Below are 22,862 nucleotides of genomic sequence, written 5' to 3' on the forward strand. Positions count from 1 at the left end.
AGTTGATCTTTTGAAGCCAAATATTATAGCTGCTTTCCTCTTACCCATACCTTTGTCCACAGCTTTTAAACCACAAGCCACTTGTGCTTTCTCGTGTTAATTCACAGATGATAGATATATTAACTTGCAAAAGAACTAATTTAGTGGATTGCAATATATATTATTGTATTGTAAATAGTTAATATCAGTGATGCAAATTTATCAGTAAATTTAGTTTATGTAATAACATCAGTAAAATCAGTAACCTGAAAATTGACCAGTAATTTTTAGTTAAAAACAGGTTAAATTTGAAATTATTAGTGATGTACCAATGAAAAAGGCCGATTGTGGCTAACAATAGTGTTTAATGTATGTACACTACTGGTAATTAATTTGAGACCAGTGATGAGAAAACAGTAATTCTATTAAAAATCAGTTAAATCTATCAGTTATATTTTAGTTTATGTTTTTTTCATCTCAGTGAATAAAGAAACTACAAATTAGTTCATGAAATATACTTTATTTAGTTTTCTTCACAAATATTTCTTAACAAATAGAAAACTTAACAAACATTAAAAAGTTAAATTATAAGGTCTTTATTATTTTGCACAAGTTTCAAACTTTGCGTTCATCAAAATAACCACCATGTTTCTTCATTACTGCTTTACATATTCTTGGCATATGAAAGATTAATTTGTTTAAAGTTTCCATGGTTACAGCTTTCCAAGCCTTTTGCAGTAACTTTCATAAATGTTCCTCAGATTTTACTTGGAATTTCTTCACATACCAGTCTATTTCATCCCAAAGAAGCTCAATGGGATTGAGGTCTGGTGACTGCACAGGCCAGTCCATTAAAGTAAGGGTTTTTTCTTGTACTAGTTGATTCAGATAATTTGTACAAAGTTTAGATTTGTGCTTTGGGTCATTATCTTGCATAAAAACAGGCTGGCGTCGAACCACCATTCGATGAGCAGATGGAACAGCATGATTCTCTAAAATTTCTCTGTATTGCTCCTTTTTCATAATTCCACGAACTCTGATCAAATCTCCTATTTTCTGACCTGCAAAACAACCCCATACCATTATTAAACCTCCTCCATGCTTAACAGTAGGCACAATGCACTGCGGAATGTAACGTTCATTCTGGTGCTGGCGTAAAAATATTCTTCTCTTGTTGTCAAATAATTCAAACTTGGACTCATTGCTCCATACTACTGTTTTCCATTGACTTATTGTCCAGTTGGCATGTTTGCGAGCCCATTGTAGTCGTTTCACCTTGTTTGCTTTCCTTAGCAACGGTTTTTTGGCAGCTACATGCCCTCTAAGTCCAGCTTTCATCAAACGGTTTCTTATTGTCCAGACACAAACAAGTTTTTCAGCAGTTTCATTGTATTCTCTCATTATTTGTGGAGCTGTTATTTTTCTGTTTGACATAGATAATCTCGTAATACGACGATCACCATGTTCATCTATCTTTCTAGGCTGTCCAGGTCATGGTAAGTCACAATATTGACCAGTTTCCTTGAAACACTTGATTGTATTGTGAACTCCTGCCTTTGATATTTTCAAAAAAAATGCCCATATCCTATTCTATCCACTTATTTATTGTGCTCTACTTATTTTTAGCTAATAGGCAAAACCACTACTGATGCATAGACGCAACTTATATATGCAAATTACATACCCAATATTAATATATTACCTTAATGTACATACATTAAACCTTATTATTAGCCACAATCAGCTTTTTTCATCAGTACATCAGTAGAAATCATAAACAACTTTTTTTTCAAACAAAATGCCATGGTGATTATCCATTACAAAAATGTCAAAATTTACTGGTAAATTTACAGGTCAAGTTACTTTAAATTTTAAATTTGCAACACAAAGTCACATTTTCCACATATCAACATTTCACAACGTTCCTGCTAATTGCCTCCTTTGCTGTTTATCCATGAATGACCAAAGTTTGAGTATTTTAAAATTTCACTAATTTTCAAAAAAAAATTTAGTATTTGGAAATTATTAATTTTTTTTTTTGTTAAAATAGTTAGGTGATTCTTAATAATACAAAGGTTAAATTTGATCATTTATTTAATACTTTGCTTATTTTAGATTTTAATAGTATGCCTTTTTACTAAAGAATTATTTCAGTAGGTTGCAAATAAGCATAATTTTTTTTTATAGATTTATATACATAAAGTAATAAAAAATTGAGTGTAAATTTGAGTTTTGCATGCTTTTTTTTTATAATATTTTTTTTAAATGACTGAAGTTACATGGTAACCAAATTTAGGTGATTTTACAGTGTGTGTGTTTGTATATATATATATATATATATATATATATATATATATATATATATATATATCTATATATATATATATCAACACATAAGCATATATATATTTATAAATAAACATATGTTGAAGTTTTACTTTTTTACAGATTTTATATTAGCATATAAAATGAGTGAGCAGTTTTATTTTATAAAAACATTTATAAAAAATAAGGTTATAATAATTAAAACATCCTTATTAATTATTTGCTTTTTTAGCAAGTTAAGTTTTTGTTTAGTAACTTGTTGTTTTTTTTTTTTGTTTTTTTTTATTTCATTCAAATTTATCAGCAAACAATATTGGTTTAAAATAATAACTTTTAAAAAAGAAAGTTACATGCAGTTAAGTATTTTTTTATCTTCCCTAAATTGTTCATCAACGTATTAATAAACATTTTAGGGAAGATAAAAAATCACATATATTTCAACATATTAAATCCAACATAGATTGTTTTAATAAAGCAACTGCAGAATGTTTTACCATTCTGGATTCTGCCAATAGGGAAACTGAATTAAAAAATAAACAAAGTCTTCATATAAAATGGCAGAACCCTGAGTTAAACAAACAAGTTAGGCCCAGAGGTATTGAATTGTTTTAATCGAACTTATATTAACATCCTGTCCTTTGTTGTACAATATCTTTTTTGTAATGAATGTTAACTTTAAATTTGATTGTATTTTTATTATTTCCTTTGTATTATATTTTTTATTTTAATTATGTATTATAAATAGTTTTTTAACAGCAATGATTAATGGATTTTTAATTACTTTGTAACCTATATATATATATATATATATATGTATATATATATATATATATATATATATATATATATATATATATATATATATATATATATATATATATATATATATATATATATATATATATATATATATATAACTTGTGCAAACCTTCATTAAATAATCTTTAAAAAAATTATAAAACAGGTCATTAGAATGTTATAATATAAATATATATATATATATATATATATAAAATAGCATTTTAATGACCCGTTTTATAATTTTTTAAAGATTATTTAATGAAGGTTTGCACAATTTTCTGATATGTACAATATGTATGGATTTGCAATTAAGTCATCCCACATTTTTAATTGTGATAAATCTGGCCTTCAATTTGATCATGGCAAAGTGTGTCAAAAAGGTTTAAAAGGTTTAATCATCTGCTGTGATGCTTTTAGGACATTCTTGTAAGTTCATGTTCCAAGGCCAATATATAATTATAATGAATTTGGGTATTTATTTTAAGAAGCATTTAAAACAGATGTGCACAGAAAAACTCCTCAATTTAAAGACTACTACTTAATTATTTGAACATTTAGATGTCCCAATGACTTTGCTGGATGGTTTGAAAAGACATTTGTTACAAATTGCTACAAGCTTGAAGGTTCTAAAGTTTTTTTCTATACGGCTATGACTTACATGTAACGCCTGAACTAATTCATTTAGCAAAAGAGGAGAGTATTATTATTTTTAAGCTCATATGTCTCACATGTTACGGCTACTTGATGTAAGTGTATTCAGAACAGTGAAAAGTAAATGACACAGAATCCTAAAAAAACAATTCATTTAAAACAGTTTCAAAGATCTCACAAAACCTAGTTACATTGGGTTTACTAAAACAGCTTATTGACCAAAGCTTCTTCAGTGACAATGTGTGTTTTGCGCCATTTTACTTTTCACTTGCTTCAAAGCAACAGATATTTTTCTGTTGTGCTGGGAAAAAATAGTTATCGAACAATATATGCAAGAATTGGCAATAAACATACAAAGCTTATTTAAAGAAAAGCATTACTTTTTTGTTAATTGAAAAAAACCTTTATAACTCAATCAAAAAATATATTTTTATTGTCTGGGGCAATGCTCTCCTTGGCTACTGGTATTAACTGATATTATATAATCATTAAAAATCAATAAAATATGATTTTAAAAATTAGTTTTCATTATTTGTGACGTTAAGTTTGTGATGCATTATTAGGATCTATATAACGACTGAGCTAATGAGATCGTATTGAAAGTTCAGTCAAAGTAGATGTTCTCATTTGAAATTAAATATTCAATACTAGTTTTTATTTTTCATTTTTTTACTTTTACAGCGTTATCAATATAAATGTCTTAATGTTTCAGGAAAAAAATTAAATTTTTTTATTTATGCGATATAAATGAATGTGCAAAGATTAAGTGACCAAACTTAGGCAATTTCACTGTCTGTGTGTGTATGTATATATATATATATATATATATATATATATATATATATATATATATATATTTCCAAATGGTCTAAGTAGCACTAATTTAATAATAATTTTTAAATGAATAAAAATTTTTTTTAAACTTTTTGACAACATGTTTCATCAATATCAATTGACTTCAACAGGTATAAAAAATTAGGTACAATTTCTGTATATAAACAATTTTTTTGACTACATTAAAAATTTAATAGTTTTTACATGTTACCATAGTTACATTTTACAAAAAAAAATAATTTTTTTTTTTTTTTTACATTTTTGCTTGCAACAAGGCTGCAAGCAACCACTATTAGAGTCGAAAGTTTCTAAAAGAGAATAGATGAAATTTGTAGAGCAAGATAGCGATTGACAGACGAGTTAAAAGATTGCAAATTATATGAATCAGAAAAGCAAGATGAAGGATGCAAATTCCAAAGAACTGATGTTCAAGGAAAATAACTAGATGAATAAGAGTTTTTGGAGCACTTAGGAACAGTCTAAGAAAAAGGATGAGACTTAATTATGAATGACAAGTAACATGAGAATTAATTTTAGATGATGGCACAAGAGACGCTAGCTCTTTAGAGCAGTGCCCATTATAGAATTTGTAGAAAAGAGAAAGAGAAGCAACGTTACGACAGTGTGATAATGGTTGGAGATCTGGCTGCAAGTGCAGATTCAACTATGTTTACAATACATTTTTAAAACTTGCCCAAATGAGAAAGGGCATCATTAGAAGATCCGCCCCAGTTATAGCAACAGTATTCCATACAAAGACGGATTTGAGATTTATAGAGATAGAGAATAGAATCGATAAAGAGATGCAACCTTAGCAGATGCTAATTTTGCAATAGATTTGATATACTGTTTGCAAGAAAGATCAAAAGTAAGAGTTAATCCTAGAAAATGAAGGCTAGATGACTCATCAAGAACATTACTGTTCATAAATATAGGAAGATCTAAATTATTGTGATAACGATTGGCTGAAAAAATTGAGTTTTATCTAAATTAAAGTTCACCAGCCACTGTGAGCCCCATGCTGTAGCAGAAGTAAGATCCTTTTTAAGCTCAAATGCCCCTTCCAAGCAATCAGAGTGTGTTGGGTTCTTATCATGACAAGAATAAATGGCAGTATCATCAGCGAACAATGCCACCTTAGATGTGAAAATATCTGGAAAATCATTAATGTAAATTAAAAATAGTATAGGGCCAAGGATTGAACCTTAAGGAACTCCTGAAGTTACGAAATAAGAAGAAGAGTGCTGTCCATTGAGGACAACTTTTATACTACAATTGGAAAGGAAGGATTCAATAATCTTAAAGGCGTTACCAGATACACCATAAGAGGAAAGCTTATAGAGAAGACCAGCATGCTAAACTTTATCAAAATCTTTAGAAATGTCAAGAACGATGGACTTAACCTCTCCACCTTAACCTAATGCATGATAAAACCTATCGGTTATTACTGTTAGCAAACCAGCTGTAAAACGAGAAAATCGAAATCCATATAAATGATCAGAAAGTAAGATAATAGATTCAAGATGAGAGGTTAAGCGTTTGTTAATTAAAGATTTAAAAACCTTGCTTATGATGAATTGCTTTAAAAACAAGTAAAACCAAAAAATGAATTTTAAATCCCAATGCTTTTTATGTTATTAAAGCACAAATTTTGCAATCAATTTTTCTGATATTACTATTTTATTTTATTAATACTTGGCTGTATGCAGGTGTAAAAAAACAAAACAGTTCAGTAGGGAGGTCTTGAACCACAAACTTTCCATTTACGAAGTCAACGCTTTATCCAAATAAGCTAAATGCGCGTTATATTCCATAATAAGCCTTGCTTATTATGGAAGAAGACTAATGGAGCGGTAGTTAAACAAGTCAGATCATTCTCCAGAATTTTTGAAAATAGGGATAACAGATGCTGCTTTCCAGCATGCTGGAAAACAAGACTCTGATAAGCACTTGTTAAATAATTTTGAAAGTATGGACGACAGCTGTGGAGAACACTTATGCAAGACTACAACAGGTATGTTGTCTGGACCACAAGCTGTAGAAGAGTCTAAGCAGGAAATCACTTTTAATACAGAAGCTGGAGTGACACAAATGTCAAGCAATGGATCAACCTGTTTGATGGCTATATCAAGTAGAACCCAACTAGTGGAATCAAGAGATGATATTGATGAAAAGTTCTTAGCAAACATTTCAGCTTTGTCTTTAGGTGAGGTGATAAAGTCTGAACCATGCAAGAGAGGTGGAATAACAGATTTGCCCTTATTATTGATACTGTTAAAGATTCTCCAGAAGTCACTAAAGCCTAATTTTTGTGATAAAATACGAGATTTCATGGCCTGAGAACCTTTTTGCAATGGTTTCTAGCAATAGTTAACAAACTTCGGTTTTATGGAGAACTGTTTTGCTGATAGATATGGAAGTAATGGTTTTATTCGGAAATTGCAGCAGCACAATGCGAGGAAAACTATGGAGAATAGTGAGGGTTGACCTGGAATTGTCGAGAGGGAATAAAAGATTCCATGCCAGCCTTAATCCACAAAGTTATGTAAGAAGCACATTTGTCAGCAGGAAGATGAAAGATTTCTACCCAAGGGCCATCACGAAGATAATCACGGAAAGAGTCCCAGTCAGCTGTAAGAGGTACAATGATAGGGGGATTCTGATGATGAAGAAGAATGAGATAATAGTTTTAGAGAGATCAAACCGCAATCAGAAACACCTTAGGGTGAATGTGGAGAAACTGAGCACTGACTAGAATCAGAAACAAGACACAGGTCGAGTAGAGAATGTAAATGATTTGGGTTGTCTGAAAAGCGAGTTGGAAAGTTACTATTTGATTTAGAGATTGAGAAAGGCAAAAGTTGAGGGCCTTAATGCCAGCAGAGTCACTGACACTAGAGCCAAGCCATTCAGTGTAATGGGCATTAAAATCACCAACAACAACGATATTGACTGATGGATAAAGAGAAAGGGCTTGGTCAATTTGATCAGAAATAATATCGAAAAGAGTGCAGTCTTGAGATGAAGGAGAGTGATATAGAACAAAAAGAATAGTCTGTGGATTCAAACCTAGTTTTGCGACAGATGGGTGAATTCTTACGAATTAAATGCCCAGGCCAAGCATGTGACTATTGGAGTCTTTACAAATTAAAGGAAGATAACCATCAACACTAAGATCACAAGATGAGACAGCTGAACTCAAATTAGTCTCACAAAGAGCAAGTAGGTCTGGTGAACTTTGCAAGAGATAAGACTCAACAGAAGAAAAGTTACTTAGAAGACCACGAATACTAGTGAATGATAGGTTTAGAGAACTTGGTGATAACGATGGTTTTTTGTGTTTTATAGTTTTTGGTAGTTTAGTCATTTTAAATTTTTTAAAGAACTTGACTCAAATCATAGATAGTACTCAGTGAAGTACTATCTATGATTTGAGTTTTGACTACTCTAATAGTCCAAGCAATTGCCTCATTACTATTAATAAACCCTAAGCCAAAACAAAGGGCTCCAAATGTGGCCTCAACAATGCACACCAAAAGTACAAACAGGGACGCCATCCATGCGCAATGCACATGACACTGTTAGTATTTTGATATTTTTCAATCAGCCTCTCTGAAAGCTACCACAGAGTTCGGGAAATCTGACTACCAGCCGGCCTCAGAACCATAAAACTGATTTTGGGTACTATAACTGGGTAAGTTTCCATCTAGTTGTTAAAAAATTAAACAAACTCCCCAAAAAAATTCTTTCCCCTTCAACTAAATTGACAAAACCTTAAGAACACTTGCCCTCAAATTTAAAATCCTTTGTTGTTTATAAATTTGTTTGTTCCAGCTGTAATGCTGGATACATTGGTGAAACCACCAGACACTACACAGCAAGAATTTCAGAACATTTAAATTCAGATAAGGCATCCCACATTTACAAACATCTCAAATCATCACAAAAATGCAAAAATTCAACAAACTTTGATCGCTTTTTTATCATAGCAGAGCTTCCTCCAAGTAGGAGCTCAAAATTGAGTAGGTATCCATATTGAAATGGAAAAACCACTTCTTAATACACAATCAAAATCATACAATATTACTATAACAATATAATTTCTCAACTATTTCACTTTTTATTTCCTATTTTGTTTATTATCAATTACTTCACACCTTTTGTATAATCTTTTGTAAAATTTCATGGTAATCGTTTATTTTATAAAATGTAAGTATTGTAAAAACTATTAAATTTTTAATGTAGCAAAAAAAATTGTTTATATACAGAAATTGTAACTAATTTTTTATACCTGATGAAGTCAATTGATATTGAAGAAACATGTCAAAAAGTTTTTAAAAATTGTTATTTATTTGAAAAAAAATAATTATATATATCATTTTATACCTGAAAATCCACAGATGCATCACCATCACTATGAGATTTTGGAGCTAGTGAAGTATTTTTATTCTTAGGAGATTTGGTTTTGGATTTATTTACACTTGTGATTTTCCTATCAGTTTTAATCTTGCTAGCATTTAACCATCTCCCTGATTCACTAGCTAAAAATTTAACACTAACATATTACTACAATGAGTAGTACTCCACACACATATGCATAATAAACCAATACAGCAAAATCCATATTTACCAACAAATGTGGATTTAACTATGCATTAAGAATTTAAAAAAATTAAAATTACAGCAGAATAAGTCATAACATTACAAAATAAAAACAAAATAAAGAAATGTAAGTTTTTAGTCCCTGGTGTTGAATAAAGAAAGCAAGAATTTCTTCAAATGTCTGCACTATAATATTAAACTTTTTTAATTAAGTTTTTTTAATTGTATGACAAAATATAAAGTTTCTCAAGGAGACAAAGATTACTAGTTTTGTTGATTGGTTGTAGGGTTTGCATTTATTCATTTTTTTTTTACTTAGACGGGTTGAAATATTTTGTATGGCTAACACATAAAAAAGTAACAATTGGAGTTTTACTTATGCCTAAATGAACTTTATCTTCAAATCTATAACTCTGAAACACAAAACTTGACAAACAATGCTGTTGCGTAGAGAAAAAACTTGAGCGCTGTTCTACCAGGGACGTGATATTTAATATATTATTGAAAAAAGATAAATTTACGGGGGATCTATTATTACAAGAAAGTAAAACTAAGAACAGCAATAATGCAAATCAAACAGAGACTATTAGTTACTTGACAAACTTGACAATGGAACACTCAAAAATCTTTATGAATGCCATAAACATCCATAAAAGAAAAAAAAGAGCAGATACGGAAAGTATTTACGAAGAAGTATTGAAACATTTTGAAAATCGGCTTGAAAAATTACATGTAAGTGAGTTTCTTAATTTACTTGTATCAAAAAACCTTTTAAGTTGCTCAATAAAAAATGGTAAGGAGTCGTATAAAGTACTTATAGTTTCTGAAACAAAATTAGAACCTGATCTTTGTATAATTAATCACAAAAAAGTTAAAACCTTAGAATCTGAAATTAAAATTTTGAATTACGAATTAAAAAACTTAAAAAGCAGTGAAATTAGTCTTTCAATTTTAAAAGATGAAAATTTATTTCTAAAAGAGGAGTTATCGGAGTTCAGGAAAATTATTGCCGTTTTAATCGATAAACTAGAAGTCAAATCAACCGTGACTGATTTAAAATTAACTCAAAACTTAAACTTTTTAAACGATTTTGATTTTAATAGCCCATTAAACCAAAACTCAATTAATTTACCAAAAGCTGAAACCATTAATGCCTTCCAGCAACAAGAATGTAGTATTGCCATGAACTTTATTGCATATCTAAAGTCTATTTGATAGACATTCCCCTATAGATTCTTATCACCAATCTACCTTACCAAGTACTATTGTAGAAATTAGTCTAAATTCTGATTTGGATAATCTAAGGGCCAAATATCCCAAAAATATCAGTTTAGCATTTTTAAATATTAATTCAATCGTAATAAATTTTCAGATATTGTTACCTATATAAATAAAAATGTTGATATACTTATATTAGGTGAAACCAAGTTAGATGACTCCTTTCCAATAAATCAATTTTTATATCCAGGTTATAAAACGCCTTATCGGCTTGATATCTCTCAACATAGTGGAGGTCTTCTTGTATACATAAATGAAATTATCATTTCTAAAAGATTAGCTAAAAAGGATTTTCCCAGAGACATTCAAATTATCACTTTTGAAATTAAATTAAGAATGCGGAAATGGCTCATAATAGCCACTTATAAACCCCCAAATCAGAACTGTGACTATTTCTTTAATCACCTTAAAGGAGTGCTTGACTTTTATTTGCAATCATATCTTGATTTTATTCTAATAGGAGACTTTAATATACAACCTTCAGAAAAAAAAATAAAGGAATTCCTTCAACTTTATCAATGTATTAATTTAATTAAACAACCGACTTGTTTTAAATCGGTCAATAAACCTTCCTGTATAGACCTTATCCTTACTAACAGAAAGCTGAGCTTCCAACATTCAAATACCTTTGGTACGGGTGTGAGTGATCATCACCATTTAATATACACCATGCTAAGATCCACTTTTTGTAAGTTACCACCTAAAAAACTTATTTATAAATTATTCAAAAATTTCTCAAGTGAGATTTTTGCAAAAATACTCCGTTTCAACTTAAAATCTTGTTATGATATTAGTACTTTTAATGAGATATTCAGCAATTTGCTTAATATTCATGCCCCTCTTAAATCAAAAATCCTAAGAGGTAGCAATAAACCTTTTATAACTAAAGACTTACGAAAAGCAATTATGCTCCGCTCTTCATTATATAAAAAATTTTTAGTTGATAAATCAGATTTTTCAGCTCTAATGTACAAAAAACAAAGGAATTTGGTGGTTAAGCTTAACCGAAAAAATAAGAAGTACTTTGAGCAAATCAATACACTTTCGACTTTAAATACATCTCTCTGGAAGCTAACTAAGCCTTTCTTTTCGGACAAATCTACAAATTCTAACGAGCGTATCACTTTGACTGAAAATGGCAACATTATCTCAGACAGTTCTTTGTTGACTAATATTTTTAATAAATATTTCATAAATGTTGCATTGCCATCAAGTATGGCAGACCATATTAAATGGTCTTTTTCTCCTTGCACTTCAGACCCAGTTGAGTCAGCTATAAAAAAGTATGTTGACCATCCTAGTATAAGAAACATTAAAAATAAATTCAAAATGAATGCACATAATTTCAAGTTTCATTGTATTACACCTGATGATATTACAAAAATTATAGGGACTATGAATGAAAAAAAACAACAAGTGGTGAAATACCAACTTTTATGTTAAAATCTTACTTAATATATTAGGTAACCAAAAAAGTTAGTGCGGTTTTTGGTAATTGAATTGTTTTTAGCATTTTTTACAACACCCACATCGCACAAGGCAAGTAGCTTTGTTGCGTAATAGAACGCGTGTGTCACGCGCAGTTGCTGCATATATAGTGTAGGCTTGTAACGAGCTTACAGGAAAGGTTTTGTGTAAAGAAAGGATGGCAACCCAACCAACGATTATTCGATCTTGCTTACTTTACGAGTTCAAACTTGGAAGGAATGCAACACAAGCGGCCAAAAACATCTGCACAGCATTTGGAGAAGGTACAGTAAGTGAACGCACAGCACAGAAGTGGTTTCAGCGATTCTCTTCGGGAGATGAGTCCATCGAAGACCTGCCGCGTTCTGGACGCCCATTGTTACATCTGCATGCGATTGGGAAAGCGTGGAAGCTGAGTCGGTGGGTTCCACACAAATTGTCGATCGACAACAAGAAGCAACGGCTTACGATCTGCACATCACTCTTATCACGCCACAATGTTGAGCCTTTTCTTGATCGTTTATTGATATGCGACGAAAAATGGATTGTGTACAACAATACCAAGCGTTGCTACCATTGGTTGTCCCCCGATGACCCCATCCCAAAGACACCCAAGCCCAATCTCCACGAGCGGAAGGTTTTGCTCTGCATTTGGTGGACTACAGCTGGTGTGGTGCATTACGAGCTGCTCCCAACAGGCCAAACCATTACTGGACTGGTCTACTCAGCACAGCTGCAACGAGTTCACGACCTGTTGCTTGTAAAGCAGCCTGCACTGGTGCACAGGAGAGGAGTTCTGCTTCTCCACGACAACGCGAGACCGCACACCGCTCGCGTGACTCAGGACAAGCTCCAAAGCCTTGGTTGGGAGAGTTTGCCTCATCCACCATACTCGCCAGACCTCTCCCCTACTGATTTCCATTTTTTCCTTTCCCTGGGAAATCATTTAAAAGGACAGCAGTTCCGAGACCAGGACGCGGTTGAAATGGAGTTGAAAGCTTTTATAGACTCAAAGGACCGAGAATTTTTTAGAAGTGGAATAAATAAGCTTGTTTTACGTTGGGAAAAGGTTTTAGATGCTAATGGTGACTATTTTGATGAATAAATGTACTTACTTTTGTCGTTTTGTGTGTTTTTATTATATACGGAAAAACCGCACGAACTTTTTTGGTTACCTGATACTTTAGGGATAGTCTTACAGATTGTATCAATAATAGCATTTTAGATGGAACATTCCCGTCATTTCTAAAAATGGCGGATGTTTTACCGTGTCTTAAAAAAAATGACCCAACAGATAAGGCTAACTATCGCCCTATAAGTATCCTACCTGCTCTCTCCAAAGTTTTTGAAATGATCGTTTATGAACAGATTTTGTTATTTATGGAGCCAAAATTTGACAAACTTTTGTGTGGTTTTCGTAGAGGTTATAGTACTCAGCATACACTTATTTTTTTACTTAATAAGTGGCATGAATGCATTAACAATGGAGGTATTGTTGGAACATTATTAATGGATCTATCTAAAGCGTATGATTTCATTCCGCATGACCTACTTATTGCTAAATTAGAGGCATATGGTTTCTCTAAAGAAAGTCTTAAATTTCTTATATCATATATTAGTGGTTGTAAACAAAGGGTAATTACAGCTTAGAAAAGGTTATTTTTCGATTGCAAAAAGAAGCAACTAATACCATTGCCTGGTTTAAGTTTAACTCGATTGTTGCCAACCCTGATAAATTCCAATTACTTTTAGTTGGTTTAAAAAAAACAAAAAATCAATACCTAAAAATAGGTAATATAACTGTTTTTGCCTCTGATAGGGTGAAACTACTTGGTGTTACAATTGATAAGAATCTAAATTTTGGAGAACACATTAAATACTTATGCAGTAAAGCTAATGGTAAATGTTTTGCTCTTTCACGCATAAGAAGTTTTTTATCCCGTAATAAAGCTACATTGTTGTTTAACGCCTTCATAATGTCAAATTTTTCTTATTGTCCCCTAATATGGATGTTTTGTTCTAAGTACTATGACAACCTTATAAATAAAATTCATAAAAAAGCTCTTTGTATTGTCCATAAAAGGTTTGACTTATCTCTTGATGAATTGTTAAGTTTTGATAATAGTCCGAGGATCCACTTAAGAAATTTGCGCTTTCTAATGATAGAAGTTTTTAAATCAATTAATTGTCTAAATCCACAATTTATGAAGGATTTATTCAATACAAAAAACCTTTCTTTTAAACTTTGTTGTAGCAAAAAAATGATTCTACTTTCAAATGGCTCTAAATATAAGGATACATGTTGTACTATATTTAGAGCCATCTCGTTATGGAACACTCTAGATAACAAGACCATGTCCTCTAAAGGTGTTCTGAGGTGTTCAAAAAATATATTAAAAATTAATATACAAAAAATTGTTATTGTAAAATCTGTCGTTTTTAATTACTATTTTTATTTATCCTGACATTATAATACAATATTTACTCATTTTTCTGTAATGAAACGGTTGTAATTTGATTTTGAATATTTTTAATGTTATTTTTAACGATTTTCGTGTGAGTGTGTATTGTCTATAATTGTTAAATGTGTTGATTTTAATTAGTTTATTCTTGTTAAAACTGTTGTAACCATCAACAAAAAATAAAGTTTTTAAATTAAATTAAATTATGACATACTACTGTGATCAAAAAGTAAGGTGAATTTTTAATTTAAACTTCCCGCCTTATTCGAATTGTCTAATCTTTTTTATTTTTAAGTTGGTAGGAATGTCATTAACATTTGCGCCAAATTACATGTCAAACTCATAATTATTATTTTTTGTTTACGCTTGTTTCTGAAGTACCAAAAGTGCATTCGGCGATTTTCACGATGTCTAATTTTGTTGAGCAAAGAAGTGCTATTAAATTTTGTTTGCGGAATGATATTTCTGCTGCTGAAACGTATCGAATGTTGCAAAAGGCCTTCGGTGAAGAGACTATGTCTCAAAAAAATGTTTACAAGTGGTACAAAGACTTCAAAGAAGGCCGAGAACGTGTTGATGACTTGGAACGCTCCGGACGACCATCGACTTCGATTGATGATTGCCACATCAACAAAATCAAAGAATTGGTGCTTGCAAATCGTCGGTTAACCATTCGAGACCTTGTTGACATGGTTGGAATATCATTTGGGTCGGTGCAAGCGATTTTGAAGGATCATTTGGGCCTCAGAAGACTCAAATCACGTTTGGTGCCGAAATTTCTCAATTTTTTTTGAAAAAGAGCGTCGCGTTAAAACGTGTGAAGCAATGCTTTCTGACTATCAAGACGTCTACAAACAAATTATTACTGGCGACGAGACTTGGGTCTACGCATACGACCCTGAAACAACCGACCAATCGAGTAAATACCGTGAAAAAGGCGAGCCGAGACCGAAGCAACCACGTCAAAGTCGCTCAAAAATCAAGGTCAGGTTGACTGTTTTCTTTGATTATTGTGGTGTCGTGCACTACGAATTCCTTCCAACTGGCCAAACTGTCAACAAGGAATATTATTTAAGCGTTATGCAACGTTTGCGTGAAGCTATTCGCAAAAAGAGACCGGAATTATGGGCCAATAACTCTTGGATTTTGCACCACGATAATGCGCCTTCGCACACAGCACTGGTTCTTCGTGAGTTTTTCGCCAAAAACTCTACCCATGTTGCTCCACAACCACCGTATTCGCCCGACTTAGCACCGTGTGACTTCTGGCTGTTCCCAAAGCTCAAGAGACCACTCCGGGGAAATCGTTTTGAGTCCATTGAAGAGATCCAACGTGAATCGGCACGTGCATTGAAGGCTATCCCTACCGAGGACTTTTCGGCATGCTTCGAAGACTGGAAAAAACGTTGGCAAAAATGCATTGGGGCCGGGGGAGGGGGATTATTTTGAGGGGGACGATACAGATTTGGAAGAATAAATAAAGATTTTTCATTTTATAAAAAAATTCACCTTACTTTTTGATCACAGTAGTATATATTTAATATACAAATTCATAACAATTGCTGAAAAGAAAAATTGCATTAAACATGGTAATAAAAAATTCACTGTTTTGTTTCTTTTATAAAGTGATTTTCAAAAATACCTTTACTCATTGACAACTTTTTTCTTGCTTTGTCATTACGAGGAGCTGGTGCTTTTTTGTCATTTCGAGCTGGTGTTTTTTTTGCAGTTTCAACAATAGACTTAGTTTTTTTCTCCAAGTTAATAGCATCTAAGGTTTGAAAATAAAAATTTTTAAGAATGGTTAAAAAATTTTTCAAAGATAAATGGAATATTATAAAAACCTGTTTATGCAATTAATAATAAATACTTTGCCTTCTAATTCTTGATCAGCATCATCTTTTATACCTTTAGACTCATCAGCACTACTTACTAAACCATTTTGATAAGTTTGAATCGGCATCCAATCAGGACCTTTCTTAGTTAGCATGTTTCCACCAACTTCTTTTAAGTGGTTCAAACTTACAAAATATAAAAATGTATGTATAAATATAAATACATATACATACATATTTAAACTTATATAAAATAAATATGTCTGTACTTACATAAATAAATGTTTACTTTTATCAAAAAGACAAAAAAAATTGTACATTGGCACTGTCTATTTTTTAAGGGATGCTTAAGTGCCAAGAAAAGATGTTTTTATTTCATAAATAAACATTTTAAGTTTTCGAGTTAATCAAACTAACCAAAAGAAACCATATATTGAAATATTAACAAAAAACATTCCTTTTGTTTTCAATCTTATTTTCTTTTCTTGGCCTAATTTTAAGCCAACAATTCTGAAGATTTTTTTGTGTTATAAAATTATCTGGCTTGATTAATGAATGCTGCGTTTGAAGTGTTTTTAAACAATTTGATGCACAAGTTCAGGCTTTACCTCTTTAAAATTGTCTTTACTGGTAAAAAATTAAATATTTGTGCTGCATTTCAGTTTATAAAGTGTTGAACATCACTGGAGAGTTTGACAAAGCAAAATATTTTTTAGCACTGTTTCTAAATAAAAAATATATAAGTAATACTTTGATAAAGTGTTAATTAATATTCTTATAATTTTTATATGAGTATTATAGATATCATTTTTAAATATAGAATTTTAGATACAAGGCCAACACTTCTTTTTTGCATAGAAGAGCACAGTGCAAAAGCAAATTGGATTTTTATAGCACTACATAAATATGAGGACATTTTTTTTTGTTGATTTTTAGTTAGATTTGTTTGTTAGTTTTTTCTTAGGCAGGAATTAATTTGCATGCACATAAATTGTGCAAAACTGTTTTATTGATAATCTGTTAGAATAAATGTTTTTGACTTTTTTCAAATTCTAAAATATCTATTTTATTAATGAATTTATATTTCAAAATATTATCTAGAGATGATAGAGAAATTAAGAAATTTTATTTTTTTAATTGACTTGAATAAGCAAAAAATAAAGCAAGTCACCAAGTTTTTTTTTCTTTTTTTCTCAGCAAGTTAAAATTAATTTTTTTTCTTTTAATCCAACAAAATGAAAAAACTCAAAAATTAATTTAACTTTTACAACTTTTATTTACTATACAATTTTTTAAACAAAGAGCATTTGGAAAGTTGAGGTAAACATAAACATTAAAAAAAGATTTAAAATAATCGAAGAGTTTGACAGAACTCAAGTCACAATATAATATTTTGAGAAAAATTATTTAGATCAGAGCCTCAAAATAAGCATTCAATTTGAAATTTAAAGTATGTAAGCCACGAAAAAACTTTTTTTTGTGGCGTACATACTTTTAGCACTAAAGCCTTCAATTTAAAATTACTCAAGTAAAAAATCATACAAATAGTTGACTATTAAACTTAATTGTTATTTTTAACTTAAAAAAACACAACTTTATTGACAGTTTGTTAAGAATGTGTTTGCTTTTATTTTTTTATTTGTTTTATACTTTTTATTTTTTCTTTATTTTACTTTCTTGTTTTCCTATTTTTATTTTAACCAAATGAGTTATTTAAGGATAGGAGAGTACATACAACTAAGGGTTTTAGTTTAGACAGGTGGTCTATTAATTATAAAAAAAATCTTTTTCATGTTTTTAAAAATTTTAAAAACTCTTTTTTCACTTATGTAAACTGGACAAGTTAAGGATTTTTTTAAAAACATATATTTTTGACTTGAATACTTTTAGCACTAAGCTCTTCAAACACCTATGCTATAAATTAATATTTATATAGTTGAATTTAAATATGCTATAAATGATCATTTATATAGTTAAATTTAAATATGCTATAAATGATCATTTCTGAATTAAAAGATAAATCAGATAATAAAAGAATAATAACAACAAATGGATTTTCTCCCAATTGTCCTTTTCGTTTTAGCTTCTAGTAAAACAGGGAAACATAAAACCTGTGTTTGTACAACTTAAACTTAAAAAAATTAGACTCAGAACCTCTGCTATTTAGAGCAGAGACACTGCACATGTGCAATTCCAGCCAATTTAGCCCAGGTTTCAGCCAAATAAAACTAAATAAAGTCAAATAAAATGCTTAGTTATGAAGTTGCGAACTAACTTAAACTATTTTAGATTTAAATTTTAAATTGAAATTTTTTTGTACAAAATCATTTAATCAAATATAGCATTTTATTTCATTTGAATTTTTATTCAAATGAAAAATGAAAACCTTTATTTCAAAGCTGTCCTTAAAATAAATACTTGGTTGACTTGCTTATTTCAATAAGATGCCACAACTAAAGGATGCAATATATTAGAGGCCACAATCAGGATGCAACACTTTACTGCTTACAAAATAAATAAATACCATGCATTAGTCAGCTGAGATGCCAAATTATTCTCAAACAGAGTTTATCCCATTAAGAATAAACCTTTTACAACCTGATTTTAAAAGTTGAAGATTAAAAACCATTCTAGATAAATGAGCTATTTTTCTAGAATTAAAACTAAAAGACAACAGTTTGTGCAAAAAATAAGTACTGGACTGCCATAGCTGAATGTTGCTAGACAGTCCAGTTGCTAGGCTTCAGCTTGAGTTTAAGATGAAAATAGTTTTACCACTAATCAAACAATAAATAAAGAAAAAATAAAATTAAAAAAAAAAAAACCCAAGAAAATCTATATCTAATTAATAGTACACATTACTTACACTGCTTTTCTGTCAATTTTAGTCAAACGATAAGTAAACTCATGCAACACTTCCAAAAATAGTATATTAGTGGGTACACTAACTCCATTATCACTAGTGTTAAATGCATATGAAATTCCTTCTCTAAACAAGTTATTAAAAAAAGAGAAGATGTTAAATTAAAAAATTTGACACCATATATTAAAAACTATACTAAATAGATACAAATTGAATAAATTAGAAAAAAAAAAAAATTTTTTTCGATAGAATAAATTTAAATCTATGATTAAAAAATACCTATGAATTGTAATAGTACTTTTTCTAGGATTATCTAAGTTTGTATTGACACCAAGCATAAGAGCAAACCTGTGAGCTAAATCCTAAATAAATGTAAAATTTAAAAAATTTAAATAAATGTAAAATCCTAAAAAAATTAAAAAAAAATAAAAATTAAATCAAATAATTAGGAAAAAGTTATACTTTATTTGTTCATTTACATTTGTCTTACTTTGATGCTGTGAAATTCCTCAGATTTTACATCAATTTTGCCATTATGATCTTCACGTAAACTTTCAAAAGCCTAGAAATTAGCAATTTGTCTAGTGTTCATTTGAAAATATTTTAAATATGATTAATTGGCAGCTAGTATACGCTCACCAAGTAAAATTAACAAACTAAGTCTATATTCATGCATTAAGAATATATACATATATATATATATATATATATATATATATATATATATATATATATATATATATATATATATATATGTATATACACAGACAACCCTAGAAATTCGGAAAAATAAGGTTGGCAATAATTTGTTGACCTCAATCTTTTAGAGTTCGGCAAAAAAAAATTGATGCAAAGGTCTTACCATAAAACACCAAAATGAGGTCGGCAGTTAGTTCGACAAAGATGCTTATTGAATTTTATCAATTTTTTATTAATTCAAAACAATTTTTCACGCATTTGCGAAGCGCGCGCAAATTAAAGATAGCTAATATGCAACAACATTATGACTGTAAAAAATTACTTATAAAAAAATGTATAAACTTGAAGAAATTTAAATAAAAATAAAATTTGTTTTAACATTCCTTTTTTAAGACATTTAAAAGTAATAATATAATATTAAGTATTTAATAAGTTATTATATTAAGTTATTATTAAATATCATATTATTATGTCTATAATAATATTAAGTATTTATAATAATATTAAATATTTAATAATAAAATATCATAATTTTGGAGTTGTTAACCGCACAGTAAATAATGAAAACTATAATAAAGATAATAGTTCTATATATTTTATTAAATTATATATATTTCTGCTAATCTTAAAAAAAATTTTCAAAACTTTAAAAAGGGCAAGCAAACATTACTTTAGTATAACTATATTAAGAAAATTAAAAAAAAGCATGCTTTTGAAGAAAGCAATGTTTTCATGGTTTCTTTTAAAGTAGTTGCAAAATCATTCATTTTAACTGAAATTTCCCATGCTTTTATAAACGCATGTAAAAACCATGCTAAAACATTATTTTCTTCAGTTGTGTACTTAATTATTAAAAGTAATTTTATTGAAGAAAGTATTAGCATGGTTTCTTTTAAAGTCATTGAAAATGCGTTTTAAATTTTAGTAACTTATTTTTTTTAAAAATAGTTAGCTATATTTTTTTCTTATAATAAATAAAAAACTATTAACCGCATAATTATTTGGAAAAAAAATTGCTGAAGTTATGCATTTGTTTTTAAAAATTTTAAGCAAACGCCAACATTTGCTTAAGTAAAAGTAGGGAAACATGGCATTTGTTTTTCTGCCTTTTTTTAAACAAACGTTTGCACGTTCACCGATTTGTCGCTCCCTGCTTATTCTTATACTAAATAAAGGAAATATATAAACTATAAAAAAGAATACCTGCTGTAGAGAAAACAACAAAACTTTTGAAAATAAGATAATGTTATTTTCACGTGCATATGTCATCAATTGTTTAATAATGTCTGAATAATCAGCATAACCCTGGTTTTAGAAAAAGGTAAAAAATATTTAAAAATTAAACACATTTAAACTGTAGCAACTTTACTATGAAATAAAATGCTCACTCGTAAAAACTGTCCAAATATTGGAGCAGCAAGCTTAATGTCAAAAACATTAAAGCTTAGAAGCTTGCAAAACCCAGCAAGTAGTAATCGTTTGCTGTGAAGTTCTTGAGCTTTTAAATCATCTTCTAAATAAATAAAAAACTTCACAAAATGAAACTAAATAAAAAAACTTGATATTTTCACAAAACGAAACTTAAATAGAATTAAATGAGAGTTTTAGTTTGAAAATTTTATTTATTTTTAACCTTCATCTTGCAATACTTCTTCACTAATTGTATTGAAAACATGAGTTATGACAAAATCACGCATTTGTACTTGTAAGTTGGAATCAGCTTCATACACAACTGGAGCCAACAATGGAGCTAAAAAAAAATTAACATAAGAAACCTAATAATGTAACAACATAAAAAAACCTAATAATGCAATAACATAAGAAACCTAATAGCTTAAACCAAATTGGACCAATTCTTATCATAAAAAATACATAAAAATTCTCCAGAAATACCTTTCAATTGTTACCCTATTTTAAAATTTTCTGCTAAAAAATACCCTTAAAAAATACCCAGTCTAAAAAATAACACTTTATTGCTGTTTCTTTATAAAAAATGCTGATACAGAAAATAACTTAGACTGGAAAAAAAATTGGCAAAATAAAACACAACCTTTGTTAAGAATCTGTTTGGAAAACATGATAAAGAAGTCACATAGAATATTGAATATCTATAAACAAAGTATATGTATATATGTATGTTTGTGTATGTATATATACAAACATTTAATATATATATATATATATATATATATATATATATTAAAGAAATTATATTTATAGTTGCGCATTATAATGTTAAATAATTTTATCAGCAGAGATGTTTCCATGCCATAATCCATTTAACAAAAACTTGTTTTAAAATACGCTTAAATAAGTTTCTCCTCTACTTACCTTTTAACAACAATAATTTACAACATATAACATTGCAATAACCATACCAAAAACTTGATTTAAAAAGTAAAAGAAGAACAACAAAAAAAGATAACTATAGAATGAGTTAATGAACTTGCTATGCAATAAATATGCTATGTAATAATGTTTTTATTCTATTTAAAAGAAATATAAAATATATTTTTATGTATGTATGTATGTATGTATGTATGTATGTATGTATGTATGCATGTATGTATGTATGTATGTATGTATATATATATATATATTGCTTACATAATTATATAAAAATATTACATATAAATTATTAATATAAGTATAATTAATTTAAATGAAAATTAATAGAGAATCAATGTTGTTGTTAAAGCCATCAATTTAACATTAAGGACTATTTTGGCTAATCATTTATATTTTTATTTCAAAAAACATAAGATTGCTAGATATTAGGGCAAAGTATATTATATAATATACATTTTTAAATTTGTCTTAAAGATCCTCCAAACATCAGGATATTTAGACCAGTATGCCCAACAAATTTCTGGATCTGCCACTTATCAGTTTAAGTTTTATATATATATATATATATATATATATATATATATATATATATATATATATATATATATATATATATATATATATACATATATATATATATATATATATATATATATATATATATATATATATATATATATATATATATTTGAAGTTTTATATACATATATATTTTTA

The 22,862-nt window shown here is 29.1% G+C and overlaps 1 protein-coding gene across 5 annotated transcripts in view; it reads right to left on the bottom strand.

Moving 5' to 3' along the window:
- The window catches only part of LOC100200525 (cohesin subunit SA-2), a 104,429-nt gene that overhangs the window by 16,007 nt on the left and 65,560 nt on the right, over positions 1-22,862 (bottom strand). For all 5 annotated transcript variants that reach the window (XM_065788485.1, XM_065788484.1, XM_065788486.1 and 2 more), the window contains exons 29-38: positions 21,847-21,904; positions 21,430-21,546; positions 21,185-21,309; positions 21,000-21,101; positions 19,588-19,659; positions 19,377-19,459; positions 19,101-19,223; positions 16,275-16,420; positions 16,042-16,170; positions 8,977-9,131 (exon numbers count right to left, since the gene is read on the bottom strand). In XM_065788485.1, the coding sequence (XP_065644557.1) occupies positions 8,977-9,131; positions 16,042-16,170; positions 16,275-16,420; positions 19,101-19,223; positions 19,377-19,459; positions 19,588-19,659; positions 21,000-21,101; positions 21,185-21,309; positions 21,430-21,546; positions 21,847-21,904 (1,110 nt within the window). The remainder of the gene's footprint in view (positions 1-8,976; positions 9,132-16,041; positions 16,171-16,274; positions 16,421-19,100; positions 19,224-19,376; positions 19,460-19,587; positions 19,660-20,999; positions 21,102-21,184; positions 21,310-21,429; positions 21,547-21,846; positions 21,905-22,862) is intronic.

The sequence above is a fragment of the Hydra vulgaris genome, chromosome 01 (assembly GCF_038396675.1).
Source record: "Hydra vulgaris chromosome 01, alternate assembly HydraT2T_AEP".
In the NCBI taxonomy this organism is placed as follows: Eukaryota; Metazoa; Cnidaria; class Hydrozoa; order Anthoathecata; family Hydridae; genus Hydra; species Hydra vulgaris.